Below are 19,219 nucleotides of genomic sequence, written 5' to 3'. Positions count from 1 at the left end.
TCCATTATTTCTTGTTGAAGAAAATGGATTCCAAATTTCCCGTTCAAGTTCCTAAGTTCCTCGCGGTGCAGTGCAACAACTGCTTCCTGATTCTCTTTTAGCAACTTTTGTCTCCATAGCCATTAAAAGTGCAGCATTTGTTTGCTCGCTCGTCTTTTATAGGATCGGTGCCAGGTCTCGTTCGCTTCAAATAACCTCCCAGAGGCTCGGCACGATAAGATCGAGAGAGCCCGTCTCGCCAAAGGCTGCCGTTGAGTCCACCTTTGCGATGAACATGACCGACAGGGACTGGCTTGATGAATCAGACACGGCTATCGATCGTATTTTTCTTCTTTTTGTTTTGCCTGGAAACATCCGGATGAGATCATCCAATTACACAAGTCAGCAGCACACTTTTTTTTTTTTGCGTGTTGTTCTTCATACCGGGGACAAGCTGCTATTTTAGATCTCAATCTTCAATTTGCTTTAACATACACACGTCCCACAGGAATGGCTGGAAAGTACAATGAGTAAGCAGAATCGCTCAGCGGCCCAATAGCAAAGTGAATCTACAGAAACAAATTTCCTGTCGGCCAAGTCCCCTGTTCTTCCTATTTTTTTCCTCCGTAGGGGGGGGGGTTGCGTTAATGAACCACCGAAGCCTGTCCAAAGTTGATTACCTCGTGTCAACGAAGCAGGGCCGAGGCAAGTTCCTGAAGCCATTTAATGACTACGCCTCACCGGATTGAAATATTGCGCTCGTGCCATTATTAATTATGATTAAAATGACAATTTTCACTCCGAGTTCCGTTCACGAGAGAATTATGCGAATATGCTCCAATAATGCAGCCTTTGCCACGGCCCGCAAAGTCATTTAGTTCAAATATCTGCCAGCTCGGGGAAGTTGTAAAAAGGACGTGGCGCCAGGTCACCTCGAGGTAGGGCGTCAATGTGCCAATTAAGACCGTTGCGCTTCCTTTTCACACCAGTCCCGCGCTCTGTTAGTCTCTCGCCATTGTTTTCCTTTGTCTCGTCTCTGTTTATTCGTCTTAAAGAGTTCGAGGGATTGCGTCTTCAACGAGATTCACATTTTAGTCGTTAGCCCGCTCAGCGAAATGAATTTGTTGACGTAATCCATATATAATGAAATGCCCATATTCTACTGAGCAGCCAAATGCTTTTCCTCTTGCCAATCGCTGGTTCTAATGGTCCCCCCCGAAAAAGCAAACCACTTGTAGAGTTAATCCTTTAGCTGCTCAGTGAGCTGAAGTCTCATTTGCCGACAGCTCCCCTCATGATTTACATTTCTGTTTGGAGCGCCGTCTTGTTAACTGAGTCGCTTTCTCCGTTATCCTATCCGGGAGGTTGCCGGAAAAACGTATCATTTGGACCCACGTAAACACTGTTATCTTGAATTTCCGAGATGCGAGCCTGTCCTTTTGTTCCCGTCACTGAAATGCTTTTTAATTTACCTGTCAATCATTTTATTCTTGCGCGATCGTTGTGTGTCATTATCGTCACTTCTCCCGCGTACTGAAAATAGATCATCTCCATGTTTATTGGCATCGCTGGAAGGATCTGATAAGTGGGTGTGAAAAGTGGTTTTGTTAGGTAATCCGCACTGTTTATCTTGTTGCGCCGTAAAAGTAACCCGGGCCGCTCCGCGCGGTCGGAGTGAGGCGAACGTTTCTCCGTCTCTCTCGCAAATCATTTCTGTTCGGGCATCGTCTGAGAACACATTCATCAGGCAGCTACACTGATTTGTAATTAAGTTTAATTAGCAATAGTTAATACAATCTGCCCCCAGAGATGTTTACCATTTGAGACCGCAAACCTGGAGGCTAGTCGGCGCTAATGAAAGGCCTGCTACTATTACCTTATTGATCAATTTATGCTCCCTTATTAATAGGAAGACAAATGATTTGGCGTGAGGCTTTTTGGAGCTCAACGCTAATTAAAGCGCCAGAACTAACAAATGCAAAGGTGAAATGAATATTCGGAATTGCCATTCAAAGCTGCGAGATATTGATTTTGCGTTTGCTGGGTAGCGAAATTATCTCAAAATTGAGGTCGACTGTTGGATAATACGAAACCATCCAGCGGAAAGGGAAACTAGAGTGCAACGTGTCATGCTCACTAATTCCGGAATAATCTACATCATTTGAGAAAAAATTAAGAATTTCTTTACGTTTTAGAGGTTTTGAATGCAGAATTGTTTGAGACTACAAACAAAAACAAAGATGGTACCAGAAAAGCTGGCATTTATTTTAGGACATTTTCAACTAATGATAATAATTATCTTGGAAACGCCTGTTAATTACTTCTTTGTTTGACCTTTTTCGCAAAACTCATTTACTCTAAGCACCATTTTGAAATGAACCTTACGAGGGCTATTTTTTTCTAGACGGACAATAGCATTGCAAAAATGATGCTAACTCAAAGAAACCTATTTAAAGCTAATGCGCTACTCTGGCTCCTCAGAAATGAAAATTAGTGTTGGTCGGTTTTTCAAATTACCAAGATCTATAGAAAGTTAACCATAATAATCATTAATAATCAAGCAAATTATGTCTTGGATAGCTTGGTAATATTCTTGCTTATGCTTACAAGGCTAATTTAAATGCTAATATCCTTTAAGACATAATGCTGTGTCAAGAAAACACGCCGTGATGCTTTGTGGCATTGTGATAGCCTTCGAAAATAATCGTATAATCGAAAACATCAACAAACATCCATTACTAATGTACGCCCCTGAATATTTTCTTTTTAAAAGATTGGTAGTGTGTTCTCAATTTACTTTACAATCGTTGTTGCTACTCTTACATGTGTGTCCGAAAGTTTCCAGGACTTGGGTGACAAAGAGTTTTATTTCTAAACTATGAACGCCAATGTTTTCCCTTGGAACTAATTCCCCTAACACGTTTTCCCAAGGGTTTCTGACACACTTTCAAGTGCTCCTCACTTTCATGTACCAAATCGTCTTAATATCGTCCACGTCTTCAAAATGGGCCTACTTTAATGACCCTCTTGAGCTTGGGAATGAGCGAGGAAAAAAAATTGCATAAAGCCAGGTCAGGGGATTTACTTTGAAGGTGAAAACTGGTAGCTTTGAAATAAATCTTTGGTTACTCCAGTCCTGGAACTTTTCTGACACATCTTGTATAGTCAAGACCTGTGGGACCGACTTGCTGTGCCTGGTGTCTATAATTGCATATATTACGTAAGCCCCCCTGGGTTAGATGTTCTGAGCATGGAGGTCTCGGAGATCCACCGTAGGGATTGTATCACACAGCTAGATTGGCGTCCCTCTGGTGTAACTCCAGAAGGGTGTCCAGGGACTGGGAGGTCTGAATTGCCATGCTTAACCTGCTTCCCACAGGACCATGAGAGGAACGGCTGTGACCCAATTCAGGGGATGAAACCATCTTAGGGCACAGCCTAAGCAACTCAAAGCGATTTCAATCCTTCTGAAGCGGGCCAGACAAGACTTTGGGAGATTTCAGATGCCTGGCCGTTACTTCCCATGAGACATCATAACTACAATATCGAAGTCTCATAACTAAGTTTACCACTTTCTATTTCAGTCCCATCCGAATACAATCATATCTCGCCTTGTCCTAGTTCTCCCATAATTTAATCACCATGTCGGAAGGTGTAGCGCACTCCACAGCGCCGCAATTTGACTCGTACAGAACATGACAGTTTCGGGTCCCTGAAACTTGATTTAGCGCTGCGCCATCTTTAAGATATGTTGCTCTCTGCTCTACTGCAAGATTCCTGCTTTGAGCTTCTCGTATGCGAATTAACCGTCGTAGTCTTCACCAGGAATCACCTCACCTAAACTCTTCAAATTATCTGAGTACGTTCCCTTTTACGCTTACCAAACCAAACCAGACCTCATTCCACAGAAGCTACACAGCCTTTGTTAGAAATATGTGAAGGCTAAATTAGACAAGGGATATGAGAATAGAATCATTCCTTTGAATAAGCTCACAAGAGGACCAGAACATTCATTCCTTTGTCAAAGCAATGTGTGTGAAAGAATATCTCAGTTATTTTGCTTTCCAATTTTAACACAACGGCAAGACCCCCAAACAGCTGTCCACGATTTTACATCCTTCCATTCGTACGACAACAATGGATCCTTTCACCGTGACCCGTTATGACATTTAATTTCAGTCAACACAGGTATAATTGATAACATTAATTACATCCCTGTTTCCTTTTAGATAAGCCAGGGTGTGCATATTGGATCAATTGAACGGTTGTTATACCCTGACTAGATTGTGAGCTATAATTAAATAACCATTATTGAAAACCCTGGAGCAACAATATTCGCTCTTGGGTGAATTATTTTGTGAAATATATTGGGTCTTGATGGAGAGAGTAAATAATCATCGGTGGTAAGCTAACATGTTTTTTTGCCTCTGGAAACGTGTTTGAAAGTTGAGCACTAGTATCATGAATTTATTTGTTTTCTGCATGTCCAAAAATGAATCATCTGAATATTTCACCAGCAATCTCGAGGCACCACATACGAATTGTCCTTGAAGGTTTCTTCTACGAGAATCCATTGTGGCAATTATGTGGATGCAACTGAACCCAAATTGAGTTTTGGTTCTCCAGAAGAAGGCTTAGCCTCCTTCGGTTACCGGCTGCTTTGATATCTTGCAGCCATAGGAGACTATAAATCACCGGGGGGGGGGGGAGAAAAACTAAATTCCATTATCAACAACAAACAAGCGACCGGCCAGGAATTTTTCATTCCGCTGATTCATTTAAAGTCGATACATACAGAAAAATGTCAACTTTCAAATGGACTTGATTAGCATATTCCCCAGTCGTGTATTCACCACCACCTTAATTTATCGAACAGCCAGAGAAAAATGGGGACCATGGCCACCCCGATGAAAACAGCTGGTCTCTCACTAAAATTACAGATGGATTCGTACCACAGATTTCCCAACACCGATCAATAGAGTCAACTCTAAATTCCTTGCTCTTTTGTAAAACAGTATGTGAAGCTCTCCAGAGCTTTTTACCCAGGTGGAGACATCAGAATGGGAAAAAAAACTATTGTATTCTTTTAATGAACCTCAACCCCGAGCCTGTCACTCCCCTCAGGGGGCCTTCAGTTTCAAAAGATATATCGAAGCGAGAAGTTCATCCCTAAAAAAAAAAAGCATCGTCTTTGACTATTCCGAGCTGCTCGCTTCTATTTGATCATTTCAAAGAGAAGGGTGAGGAATTGTCACTGATTTGGATTGAACACATATTGGGTGGTCTTACCTAACGGGAAAGGAAGACATCTGCATTCCTATGTCTTCTCGTGTAACATGGTGGAAAACATTGATTCCAATCAGTCACAAGGTTTTTCACATGTAAGTCAAACCGTAGCTTTACTGACAGTTTGTGATTTTATCGATTTATTGCCCGAGCGAAATGTCGTACTGTGAGAAACACTTAAGATTGCTTCTGTTGGTTTGAACTCCACAGTGAAGCCACTCCCCCTGTCACCGTTGGAGACCCAGTCGTCCACGCCCGCCGGCGGTGCGGGCGAGCGGCAAGCGTTGGAGTCGCGGGTGCGGGCGGTGGAGGAGGAGAATCGGGCGCTCCGCCGCGAGCTCAGCCGACCACCCCGGAGCCCCTCGTCGCGCCTTCCGTACGGCGGTCACCATGGCAACCAAAGCAGAGCCCATTCAGAGGAGGGCACCGGTGATAATGAGGGCCAGAAAGCTGCTGCAGTGGGGAACAGCTCAGACTGTGTCCAGCAGCCAGTCGTGGACAAGTGCGAGGTGAGGCGTTTTCCACGTCACGTCGGAATTTAAAGCGCCGACTTTTGAGACGAGGTTTAGATTTTGGATTCTCTCATTAGTCTGATCTCTGACGCCGGGAATGGGATCAGACGGCTGGTATCGTGTGAGAAGTGCGGCATTGCCATGCTGTGATCTGATAGTGCTCCCGCAGCGGCGCAGCACATTTGAGCTCAGTGGGAGGATGACCAGAATGAAGATAGCGTATCTTAACACTAGCTCAATAAAAACTCCAAAGCGTTTGGGGAGTCAACTGACAGTCAGAAATGAGTCCAAAGGCTTTTCATTTTTACAACTTGACACATCTAGGGAGACCATCCGATAGGGCTGTCCGGTAATGTTTGGATTAGAAAAGAAATGTGCAGTGTATGTAGTATTTCCTCATGTACTTTATATAAACAAACACAGAGGGGGACAAGATTCAATAATGTCACCACGCCAGATCGTTAGATTAAGTATGAGATTTCATTGCTCGTTCCGCCAAATGTTTTTTTTTCTCAACTGCAAGGTGAAAAAATGGAAAACATGCTAGCGCTAACATTAGCGCCCGCCATTTTTTTTGTATACGCAAGAGGAAAAACTAGCCAAGTTATTAAATAAATGCATACACAAATAAATGCATAAATAAATGACATTATGAAATTAATTAATCAATAAAATGGCAGGCTTGTAGTAGATGTTAATTTACTATGTGGTAGATTTTTCTGTGAAAGCACACATTATGAAGCATAATAGGCATGTGTAATGGAAAGTAGAAGCGGCAAAACAAATAATTTCAAGGTGCCTCTTTTGCCAACTGAAGGTTTAGCTGATTTGTCTCCTCTGCATTTTCAAGGAGTCGCACTTCTTGTACTTTCTCGCTCGTGGGTGTATGTCGTGTCCTTGGTTGTTGTCTTATCATCACCGCAGCCTACTTTCACACCAGAGCTTGTCAGTCATTCGTATATATATATTTTTTTTTTTTTGGTTGAGTATTTTTTGTACGCAAACGGAATACAGAGAAGGCAGAACAGCTTGTGGGCTGAAAGTACAAAAATCAAAAGAGGGCCAGTCTGACTCGGGCACCAGTCCGGCAGTGCGTGCACACGACCGCTTGCTCACTTGGAGGGTTAGCCAGGCTGCCCTGACCCTTGAGGGGAGATTACAGTGGAAGCTTGGAGGGTGGAAACGAAAATGCGCACTGAATTTTGACGTGTCAAGATGTCATATGGAGCTAAAATTGGAGCCCTTTCCCGGGGCAGTGAGGGAGAAATCCTGCAAGTTAAAGCAAGTGACCACCCCTCTAAATGTTTAACACGTCATTGCAAAAATGCAAAGGTGACTCATTCCAGACTCTTCTAATATGAAATAAGAAAACCTTCAGCACATTTGTGATTTGGAAACTAAAATAGACAATAATAGTGGTATTTAGAATAAGAATAAGTCAGGGGCGTCAAACTAATTTTTTTCGCGTGCCGCATTGTCGGCGTAACTTCTTTCGGAGGGCCATTATGACTGTCAACCCAAATAAATGTATGAGCACCTCATATACAGTAAAAGCTACAAAACAAACTGACAAATAACTCATTTTCAAATCAGACGAGTAAAAACTGGTCAAATATAAAAAAAAAGGAAAAGATTTGCAATTGCGGGCCACATAAAATGATGTGGCGGGCCGTATCAGGCCCCCGGGCCTTGAGTTTGACACCTGTGGAATAAGCGAATAAAATTCAAATCCATACAATAGCTTTCATTTCACTTCACATTCTAAGTCTAAACAGAAGGGAAAAAAAATCATATGTTTTATTCCTTGAAAGAAACGCATTAAAGATAAATTACACGGTGACACTCTTTAAACTCGAAAAGGATCATACAGACAAAGGACACAGAAAACAACATTAAAATGAAGTCGCATGCGCCAACAAGGAAATTACTCAAAGTCCCACCAAAGAGAAAATGAAAGGTTTATTTCTACACGGGCAGGTTTATAAAATGCTCATCCTGATAACAAATCTACGCCTGTCAGTTTTTCTATTCCAACTCCGCTCCGACACATTGCAGATTTCACACAATGCTCTTAACCCACTTTTTCACACGTCAAATCTGACTTAGCATAAACACCATTTTTTGCGATTCTCGGGCTGATTAAAAAGTCCAGGCAAATCCTCTCGCTGTCTGCCTGCTTGCTATCACGGTGACAGATGGACAAAATACAAGCCCCCATTGACCCGTATAGTGGAGATCTAACCCGGCCCGTTCTGTGGCCTTGACGGACAGCGAAGACCTCACGTTATTATGATCATCCAAACATGGACATCACGTTCACCGCTGAGCAAAAAGCTATTCGAGCAAACGCCCAAACACCTTCTGTCGGCACACGATGACAAAGAATTAAGTTTCTCTTTGTTCGGAACGTAATTCAACCCAAAGCAATCTTGCCACATTCGAGACATCAATTCCCCCAAGACAGCGTTGCGTTATTAACCCACATATTGTTACTTTGGCTAGGGAACACTTCAGCAATCACATTTCACCGCAACATCTATATTTACAATACATTTTACAGCAAATAATGAGATGTGTTCATTTTGTGGTTTGTAACACTCGAAAGTTCCGACTTGAATTCAATTTTCCGGTAGGAACTGCGTTTTTATAGCATCTCTGGGGGTTGGTATATTTTTCAGCAAATTTCGCAAAGCTGTTGTTGACCTCTGTTGTCACTCACGTATGTTTATATTTTTCTCCTTTCCACAGACCATCCATGTTGCCATCGTTTGCGCTGGTTACAATGCGAGCCGGGATGTGGTGACCCTGGTTAAATCCGTCCTTTTCCACAGGTACGTTTTTTTTTTTTTTTTTTGTGATATGTTTTTGAGCAGTAAGGAATTAGTTATTGATTCTAGCAACAGGTGTTTTTGGAATAAAGAAAAACAACCACATTTAGGCAATCCGACTTCATTTGCACAATAACACTCGGGGTTGGGAACAGAATTTCAAAACCTTGAGTTATCCTACCTCCAAAAAAAAAAATCTAATGTAATCAGTTAAATTCATGCAACGCTACATTCCACCAGATCCTGGTGCGGCGTTCAAGGGTTAGTACTGCTTCTTAGAAACGCACGTACGATACGCTTCTGAAATAATGGATGGAGTATCTTCTTCATCTTTGGTTCATTGAATTTCTATTCACAATTAATGCTCTCACTGCCGGATGGAGTGCATTATGGTCTACCACTCAGGGGTTGTTTTAGTGCGAAAATGGCCACTCAGGTGTGGCCAAAGCACAGAGAGGTTGACTAGGCAGGGTAGGGGGGGGGCTCTTCGGCACACATTTCAGTAATTGGGTCGAGCACTTTTCATAATCAGAGCAAATGTCCTCAGCATTTCCTTCCATTAGTCTTTTGATTAATTCACTCCTTAAAGCCAACAGTTGCTATGACCACGGTGGGTGGGCTGATTTATTTCAACAGAGCATCCAGGGTTGAACGAGTCTTCCAAACAACCATAAAAGTTTGTTCCACCTCATAAGCACGTTTCCGTAACACTCTTAACCAAACAGGGGAAAGAGAATGGATTTTTTTTTTTATGGACGTTCGGTTGACTGACTGAAGGTGCTCTCCGTACATTGAATTAACCGAGGCAAGGTCGCAACAGATTGTTCTTGATGCCTAGCTTTGGACACGTTGATATGATTTCGATCTTAAAAGAAGGCTATGCCGACTTGAAGCTAATTGGAGGTGACTTTGGCAGGACAAACACAACTATCCTACGCTCAAAGCAGATGACGAGCTTGGCTTTGTACAGGAATGACCTTTTTGTTTTGTTTTTAAAGCTACGGAGCGGTCACCAATCGAGCGGCTAATATTCCAACCCCCCGCGGCAATGTTGAATCAAACGAGGGCTTTAAATGTTGACTCACTGTTGTTTTGCCACTGAGTGACAAGCATTCGAGTCGACAGCACCCTGCGAGATCAGCCATGCTGGCCCGTCCTCTCATAGAGGAGTTGCTGAAATTGAACGGATTGGATCAGCCGGGCCATTGATTGCCAAACACCACGGGACCCTGTCAGTATTTAGCAAATCGGCTCTCGTCCCGTACTGCCTCAATCATCGTCAATATCTGATGATATAAACCCCCTCCCTTCCATCCAGAAAATGGAATCACTTCCTCTTTTGCAGTCTTGTTAGTTTACTGACTAGTTTTCTGACCTCACATCTTCAACAAAAGTGATTAAACCGGGCGCACAACGAGGAGAGCTTTTGGTCGATATTGCTTTTCACTCATTGTTCTCTAGTGTCATTGTCTTAATGATTTAATGGGCCACCTTTTAGTGTTGCTTACAGCACAGGTCTGATGTGCTTAAAAGAGGCGAGTAAAATTGACTTTTTAATTGCTTGTATACAAATAGTTAGGTCTCCGGACTGGGTGTCTACCCGCCCGTCAGGTGTGAAATGAAACAACTTTCACACAAACACAATCCCGTCGACGGTATTTGAGGAGAGATTTTATAGTGATTGGGAGTTGAGGATTTTTGCGCTCAAGTAAGTCGTCCCAGCCACCATCTGCCCCGACTCGGAACCGCTCTCTTGCTTAATTCGGCCCCCAGCTGATATCAAACTGTGTCCTTCCATTCCCCGAGTCCCACTTGCACTGAGCCGCTCCCGCCCTTGATTCCACTGCCAAATCTAAATGGGGTTAAGGTCTCCAGGCAAGTCGATGTATTAAAATGGTATCTCCTGCTTCGGCCCAGTATATCCTGACACCTTAATTTGCGCTGAAGTGAGATCACGGACCTTTGCTCCAGATTCCAGACTGCTCTGTTTTTGGGCCATGGCATTTGGTTTTCCTAAGACCTGACATTTGTGCAGTCCCAATCCAGTGAGCACCTCATCTTTCATGGTTTCACCAACAGTGTGGAGCATTCTTAGCCCAATTTTCCTTGCCTTTATTTGTTTGCGTCTTTATGGCAAACAGGGAACATGTCTTACGGCAATTTATTACCAGCTGAGAGCATTTTAAAGAGCAGCCAACGGAAAGCTGTTACATATTTACAAGCGGTGATCATTCAGGAGAGAAACTACCAAATTGCTTAATTAGCCTCAACAGATTTCTTTACCGCTACGTTTCTGAATGCAAGGTGACTGTGATGGTTAATGTTGCCATGGAAACGGCCGGCATTGAAATCCTCCAAGGTGAAGGTTCACGCTTTAGAATATCCTTTCTCGATTCACGACAAATAAATCGGCGTCTCCGTGGGAGAGCGTTGCGGAAGGCCTGACCCTGATTATCAGTATCTGCTTGACACATCCACTTTTTTTATTTTACCACAAGCCCCCAGTAAAATGAATGTCCAAAAGACATCTTGTATGGAAGCGACGCTGCATCTCTCTCGTGCACCTCGCAGACTTCTCCAGCGAGTGCAGCTGACACATTGATTCCCAAAATCATTCAGCCTATGTTGTCCCATGGCGCTCACTTCCCCCCGTTAAGTTTCTCTAAATCTTGACCTGATTTGGATTCCCGAATACCTCCTAAGTGCGTCCACCCTTTTCTGACAAGCACACAAGCCAGTGTTTGGTGAAATGCATTTAGCAGCATAAATCCCTTTAAGCTGTCTCATCTAATTTCAAAGGAGTCCCAGGATAAAAGATGCAGTTCCTCCTGGGTCAGACTTTATTGTCTCTTCTGTATAAAGCCTCGGCCGTCCTGTCTGATGAATCATCTCCTTCATGGCGTTGTGTCTCCCCGAGGCCGGCACGCCGCGCTCCGTTCAAACGATATTTAGATTAGCAAAAACAATCTCCGCTAATGGTCGACAGAGTTGCTTGCTCCGGTGGTTTCGTGCAGATCTTCATCAGCAGATGCGGTTTAGCCCAGGAAGACTCTTAAGTGTACAGGACTCGTTCGGGTTAGTTAGTCAATTGATTTGATTGACGTTATTACCAAAACGATTTAGCTAGCGCTATTATTGCGACACAAATTCGATAAATGTACTGTATTGAGGGTCTCAACGCGGGATGGAATTTAAAGCAAGACTTCGAAACTTCGTCGAGATCATTTTTCATTCGTCAAAGTAGGACAATCTGTAAGAAACTGCGGTTTGACGATGCATTTCAATTTCTCATTGAAGCATATTTGAAGTTATAGAATGCTTTGAAGCTTTCCAGCGAAAGTGCATAAAATATATTTAAGCTTCACCCTCGTGTATGTGCATGCGTGTCCACAGGCGGAACCCCCTCCATTTCCATTTCATCACCGACTCCATAGCTCAGCAAATCCTGTCGTCGCTGTTCCACACCTGGATGGTTCCTGCTGTCCGGGTCGACTTCTACGACGCAGATGAGCTGAAGGTGAGAAATACCTGCTCTCGTTTGCTTCGGTGACTCGTCATGCTACCTGTCCCTTTTATAATTACGGCACTTTTAATACACTTCACACTACAAAGCCTTCCGATGAGGAAAAAAAAAAACTCATTGCCTACTAAAAAGTTTGGAAATGACATAGCGTAGAGATGAAGTACGTTTATGCTAGCATTAGCAACTAGATGATTTTACGCAAAATACTTCAGCATGTTAGTTTTGCAGCAACGGAACGAGTGCCCCGGGTGTGATGGATGTCATGTTAACTCTATTTAAAGAGTTTTATGCAAACAACATCCTTTTCCCACCGACAGCGGAGAGCTAGCAGTGCCGCTCGCGCCTTAGCGACAGGCAACTGTCCTACAGATGATGACGCTCAGTGAAAATAAGCGCTTAAATGTGTATTCAGGGCACTTTTTTTTTCCCCCAGACTACTTGTCAAAACGCATACATTTCTGGAAGCAAAATGCCCAAAAGTGCCCTGTTTTAATATCCAACTTGTCTAAGTTTAGCAAGCAAAGTGAAGCCATATTTTAAGATAGTTTGCCTTCCAGATATAGTTTGAGTTTTGAATAATGTCGACGGGGTATCACCAATTCTCATATATTGTACAAGACCAGCGGGTACTTATTTAGTTTGAGATAAAGTTTAAAAAAAAGAACTATAAATACTCCATTTTTCCATACACAGTGGAATAATATTTTTTTTTTTTTTTTTAAACAAAATACAAATAATCTACCCCCATCTACTGACACCCACGTCACTCACCAAGTCAGGCCCCATTTTTTAAAGCCATACATACAGTCAGAGCTAAAACAGTAGTAAAGCTAATTTGTATCAATTTAATCAATTAATGCTGGATACTAGTAAGAATATTTTAATAATTGCCTCCAGTCCCCGTTAATACACTGACAGATTGTTGTGTTTGTTGTCTCATGCAGTCTGAGGTGTCGTGGATCCCCAACAAGCATTACTCCGGAATCTACGGTCTGATGAAGCTGGTGCTCACCAAGACGCTTCCGCCAGATCTCCAAAAAGTCATCGTCCTGGATACAGACATCACGTTTGCCACGGACATCGCCGAGCTATGGGCCGTCTTCCACAAATTCAAAGGTAGCTCTTTGGGAATTTGACCTATTTTCTGACTCGAAGAATAGCAACTGTGAATCCACAATCATCCATCCATTTTCTGAACCGCTTAGTCCCCACGGGGGTCGCGGGCGTGCTGGAGCCTATCCCAGCCGTCATCGGGCAGTAGGCGGGGGACACCCTGAACCGGTTGCCAGCCAATCGCAGGGCACACAGAGACAAACAACCATTCGCACTCGCACTCACACCTAGGGACAATTTGGAGTGATCAATCGGCCTACCAAGCATGTTTTTGGGATGTGGGAGGAAACCGGAGTGCCCGGAGAAAACCCACGCGGGCTCGGGGAGAACATGCAAACTCCGCACAGGGAGGGCCGGAGGTGGAATCGAACGCGGCCGCACCCTCCTAACTGTGAGGCGGACGTGCTACCCAGTGCGCCACCGAGCCGCCCGAATTCACAATCAATCAATTAAAAAAAAAATGTTTAACATTTTTAAAATATTTAACCAAATAATACCATAATCTATTGATATGAGATCGGTAATCAATGCATTTTTACATTAGTATTAATATTTAAGTCCCTAAAATAGATGATCAATATTGGTCATTGGTCATTATAAATCAAAATACTTTTCAAATACTTTGCAAAACACCAACTTTCTTGAAAAGTAAGTTGTTACACAGAGTTCCAGACAGTTCACGTAATGACCGAAAACCCAATTAGCACCTTTTTTCGACTTAAAGGATGCCTGGGCAGCGTTAAAGACATAAAAGGCAGCGTGTGTCACGGGGGCACAAAGTCCTGCGGGCAAATCCATCGGCGAAAGTTAAGGTTGCAGGAAGTCACGTAGGCGCAGGGATGGCAGCGAATCACTTAAAAGATTTATCGGAGCTGCTGTCCTATAGAGTGGCGCAGCCGGCAGCGCTTTGGATCAATCTTCATTAACGGTTGACTCCAATGCACCACCTCTTGCCACCCGCTCCTCGCCCAGTCGGGCTCAGTCGTTCGTTCCCATTATGTTTAAAAGCAAAAGTAGGCCCCGATATTCACTCAGCGAAAAGCGGTACTTCAAAAGGAGGAACTTTTTACATTTTCTCAGTTAGCCTTTTTTGCAAAAGCTAAAAAAAAAAAATTCTGTCTATGTGTGCTGCTCCACCGTTTGTTTTTAAATACCCATTTCTGGTTTTATTTGATTGTTGCCGCTTGTTGTGACATGTTTTTTCAATTTTGTTGAAAATCAACGCATAAAATATATATAATATAATCTCAAGTAACAACAGGCTGTGTACAACATTTGTCACCTGTGATTTTTTATTTTTTTTAATAGTACTCACGGCCTTCCATTTGGAACATTTCAGTTTGAATGAGTCATCTAATAAGCTTCCGCTGCCAGCCCGGTAATCTTACACATGAATAAAGGGGGATGGATTGTAAACCAGGAGGTGCGGAGTTGTTTTCAACCCTCAGCGAGTCGAGGAAGCTATTTTGAGGCGTTATCTGTAAAGCAAATTATAGATGGAACTCGAAATGACCAAAAGTCCTGCTCACCCCAGCGATGCAATACATCTCATTTGGGTGCATTACTATTTGCACAACCTCCATTTTGGGGACTCTTAAGTGAGTTTTGCCGTCATTTTTTAACATTAAGTGATAAAAAGCTGCAAGGTTTGGACTGTAATTACGTTTCTACTAATGCAGTCCAGTTTTTTTACATCGCGTTCAATGCCTTCTTTGGTCACTTTTACCACCCCCTGTGTTATTTGCCGATCGTCCTAAAGTGCTGGATTCGACTAATCGATAACCCCAAATGATATGCGACAGTATGAGCTCCGCTTTTAAACCAAGCATGTTTATGGGGCCTCAGTGCATAATGACTGTCTGCCAATGCTCTCAAAATGTTTCTTTCGGTGTTGTCTTCATCGATCTGGCTGCTCCCCGCTCGTATTGTTTAGCGGCACTTCAAATGGGCTGTGAAGGATATTTTCATCCCGGCGAGCATAACTGGACCCCGTGTTTCCTGTCAGCTCGAAAGCTGTGGCTATCAGTGGGTGTAATTTTACCCGGTGGTCTTTTCCTCCCTGCATCAATTTGTGTTTTGCCGTACGATTATGGCAGCACGGTGTGGTGTCCACCAACCCCCCTCCCCTCCCCTAAATGCTGACTTGCTGATGGGTTCGAAAACCGCAAGAGTGATGTACATCGTTTATCCATCCAGTGTCAGAAATCCCTGACGGTTTTCCTGGAACCCCCCCCCCACCCTCAATTCTAATCAGTTGATAATATAAGGTCGGGTAAGAGCTCTAGAGAAATTAAAAGTTGCACTCCAGACCCCATCTTTCATTTTACCTTCATTCCCACGTCGCGTGGCCTCCAGAAAGCGTAGTCCCTGACCCTTGCCACTTGGACAAATTTGAGAGGCGTGCAATGGTGTGTATCAAGCGGCGGAGGGCAGGCAGGTTGAGGTCAGGTGTTTAATGTCGCGGGGGGGGGGTTGAGCAGTGTGTTGTAATGCCTTTGAACTCATTAATTCTTCAACATCTCTCAGGGGTGCTGTGGAGTCTCTTCAATAGATGTGCTCTGACTCCCCATTTATGAACATGATGTACAGTGCATGTCCCGGAGATGTTAATAGATTTCCTTCCTGTTGCCATATTACACCTTTTTCCGAATCTTCTGTGCTGCAGCCAGAGGCATGTAATGCATTATCATGCCAGTAGGAAATATGACTCGAAAATAAGTGGATGCCAGTGGTCATGAAAATTTGACACGGTTGAAAAGTTAAATACAACTGAATTGCTGCACTAAGACGGTGATTCTTCGAGAATTAATTTGGAGCATCAATCTTAAAATTCATTCACTGCCAGCATAGGTGAAATTAATTTTTGATGTTATAGCCGTCAAAAGCAGTGAATGAGTTAAGCTAGTCGTCAAAACTATTTTTAGCATAATTTTAGTAGAAAGACAGATTTTGAGAGATGATTCTTTTCAGTTTAAAAGTTTTGACTTGCCTCTTCTAGATATTTCTTCAAGGCAACAAACTCCTGTGTAGGTAGCAATTCTGTGCTCTCCCTCCATTTTAAAATAACACCCAAATCACCCGCTTGTGCTGTAATACACTCAAGTCGTAAAATAACAGCTATTTTGAAAAACGCTTTAAATTCCTCACCTAAAACTGGTTTGTCAAACAACTGTTATAAGCGATGGAGGCTTTTTTTTTTTTTTTTTGCTATCGACCTAAAATAAGTGTTACTGAGATTATTGTTGGTTAGTTAAATTGAGATAAATTTTTCTCTGATTCACAAGGTGAATAATGATAATAACCAAGATTCAATTCTCCGCTGAAGATTGGCTTTCAAATAAATGCCTTTATTTTATTTTCCTCAATGGCCTCCACTTAACCGTTCACTTGTCTTCCATTGTCCACGTCACTCCATGACTTTCTTCTGCATTGTTCAAAAGGTCAGCAAAACATGGCAGCTCTCATTGAATGGAATCAATACATCACAAGACACGGGATTGTGACCATTGGAAAAAAAATCTCTCCTCATTTCCGCTCCTCATTCCGTTACTCACCGGAGCGTGATGCCTCTCATCACCACGGAGCACTGAAGTAAAAGCCCGCCAGTCGCCCCTGTTGTCAAATGTAATCACACAGTCCCGTAAACATCGATTCCACCCACATTTTCTGACATTTTCTCTCCAAAAATCTCACTAAATAGTCAAAAACGCCATTTTAGCAACACCGCTAATTAGCTGCCATCAGAAGCTCATTTTCTCCACCATGTTAGAACAACCAAACTAATTGCAGGTGATGCTTGGGCTGTGTTAGCTAGCCAAGTACCTGCCCTTGAATTAGCAGCACTTAGCGTATTGCTGTGACACATCGGGTTTTTTTTTTTCCTCATTCGGCACTTGTGCGTCAAAAAGGCTTTTTAGCTGATCAGTTGGCGTTCAAGGGCAGCGGGACAAAGATGATGTGCCGGTGACAATCAATTGCCGCGCCCCGCCGGCTCGCAATTTAACGCTGTGTTTTGCTACACGTTATTTGTCTCCGTGCCGTCGGTTGCGATAAAAATCGCCTCGGTGGGCGTCCCATTTCTTCCGCGTGCTCCTTTCCACAACATCCCCTCCCTTTTTGGTCTGCCCACTTTGCTGCATTGCAGTAATACTAGTAAATATTCAACATTTATTAGCTCCAACTCCATCTGTTCATCTTCAGCTGGGACTGTTTGAAGTGCACAAAGAAACACAGCGGAAACGTTGCCAGGGCAATTGTGGCGTAATACAGAGCACTGTGCTCTCAACACAACTTGTTGTTTACTGCCCACGTTTGTTAGAGCCAATGCTTTGCCCAACTCTTCCATCCTCGACTTTGTAATAAGACTGCCAAAAGAAAAGAAAAAAAATCCATGTACCGTATTTTCCGCACTATAAGGCGCACCGGATTATAAGGCGCACCTTCAATGAATGGCCCATTTTAAAACTTTGTCCATATATATAAGGCGCAGCGGATTATAAGGCGGAATGTCGGCTTTTGAGAAAATTTGAGGTTTTTAGGTGCACCCTATAGTGCGGAAAATACGGTATTCTTTTTTTTTTTTTCTTTTCAATTCAATTGCCTTTTCTCATGCACTTGGGATGCTAGTCGTCATTTCTTTTTTCAACTTCCAATTTGGTCTCTGTCGTCAAAATGGCAAAGGGTTTTTTAATGACATTGGGAAGCCACTAGGTGGCGACATTAGCGCGTAGCAATCAACTCATGTTACAAATAGTTGTATTTTGTTGTTAAATCATTCAACACAAACACTTGAGGCTCATCAGTATTAGCTAGCATGCTAGCCTAAGTAGCACAAACTGACGTGGGATTTTTTTTTAAATTTATTTTTAAGACCGTGATTTTATTCTCATCCTCTTACGAGCGCTCTTCCGTTTTGCTGCTTTTCTGTAATGCCAAGCTTTTTCAGTCAGCTTGCTTCTACAAAAGGGGCTCCCATTTTGTGAAAGCCCGTTTTGTTTTATAGTCCTATCACTTTAACGGCAACAGTTAGCCAACCATTAAAGCGCTCTGTTAGCGGCCATTTTAACAAGCCTCACCTCAGTCACCACCTCTATTGTAGATGAGCCAAGGTTTAATGTGCGGGCTACACCTTCAATTAATTATTACATGCAACTAATCACATGTTAAGCTACGTATCGACCGAGATTCCAAATAGGGGCTTGGAAAGCTTTTTGCTGATTTACAAAATCAATCTCATTTAAAACGAATAATGCGCATTTTTCTGCTTTGAAGATTGAAGAAATAAAATCGCTGATTCAATGGCTGACAGCTGAGCGCTTTGTTTGAATCCAGACGGTAATGAAAGCTATTTGCTTTCCTGGCGTTTATTTCTTTGATGAATTTATTTCAAAAAAGGTGTCTGTGTCCTTGGGTCTTTGTTTTATTTATTTTTTTAGTCTCCCAAGTCTTTTTTGTTTCCTTGACAGCCAGCGAAGGCTTCCAGCCCTGCTGTTTTTTCCAATTAAAAGTATTTAATTGTCTTGTAATTTAACAAGGTCACCGTGTTAATGTTTTGTTTTTTCATTTCAATCCCTTCAGTCATGTTTTCCTCTCAGATGGTTGCCTTGGAAAAACAGCAAGAAGCTGAGCAATTTGAAAGGCTCAGTAATTAACAGTTTTCGACTAAGAAGGAATTAATCCGCGAACAAATTCGTGCACTACCTGTTCCGGCAATAAACATGATTGACGACGTGCTAGTTAACTTTAAGCATCTGCATTAAAGCCGTTTGCTCTTTTTTTTTTTTTTTTACCCCATTCCGCTCTTTTATATTCGCTTTGCTTAAACACAGTTTGTAATGTAAATAAATCTTCTAACAGCGGCTGATATTATTGAGTCATGTTTACTCTATTGATGTTTTTAGGAATTTATTGTAGTCCATAAATCTCTCTCAGACTTTTTTTTTACTCAAACAAAAGCTTTATCTTTGCACGCCTGAATA

The 19,219-nt window shown here is 42.6% G+C and overlaps 1 protein-coding gene across 3 annotated transcripts in view; it reads left to right on the top strand.

Moving 5' to 3' along the window:
* The window catches only part of large1 (LARGE xylosyl- and glucuronyltransferase 1), a 95,251-nt gene that overhangs the window by 66,323 nt on the left and 9,709 nt on the right, over positions 1-19,219 (top strand). For all 3 annotated transcript variants that reach the window (XR_007489530.1, XM_049760662.1, XM_049760663.2), the window contains 4 exons: positions 5,476-5,774; positions 8,526-8,608; positions 11,999-12,122; positions 13,073-13,244. Coding sequence is in view for 2 of the 3 variants with exons in the window: in XM_049760662.1 (XP_049616619.1) it covers positions 5,476-5,774; positions 8,526-8,608; positions 11,999-12,122; positions 13,073-13,244 (678 nt within the window). In the remaining variant the exon portion in view is untranslated. The remainder of the gene's footprint in view (positions 1-5,475; positions 5,775-8,525; positions 8,609-11,998; positions 12,123-13,072; positions 13,245-19,219) is intronic.

Source organism: Syngnathus scovelli, chromosome 22 (genome assembly GCF_024217435.2).
Source record: "Syngnathus scovelli strain Florida chromosome 22, RoL_Ssco_1.2, whole genome shotgun sequence".
Classification (NCBI taxonomy): Eukaryota; Metazoa; Chordata; class Actinopteri; order Syngnathiformes; family Syngnathidae; genus Syngnathus; species Syngnathus scovelli.
Note: the sequence above shows the minus strand (reverse complement) of the source record. Positions and strands in the feature narration are given on the sequence as shown.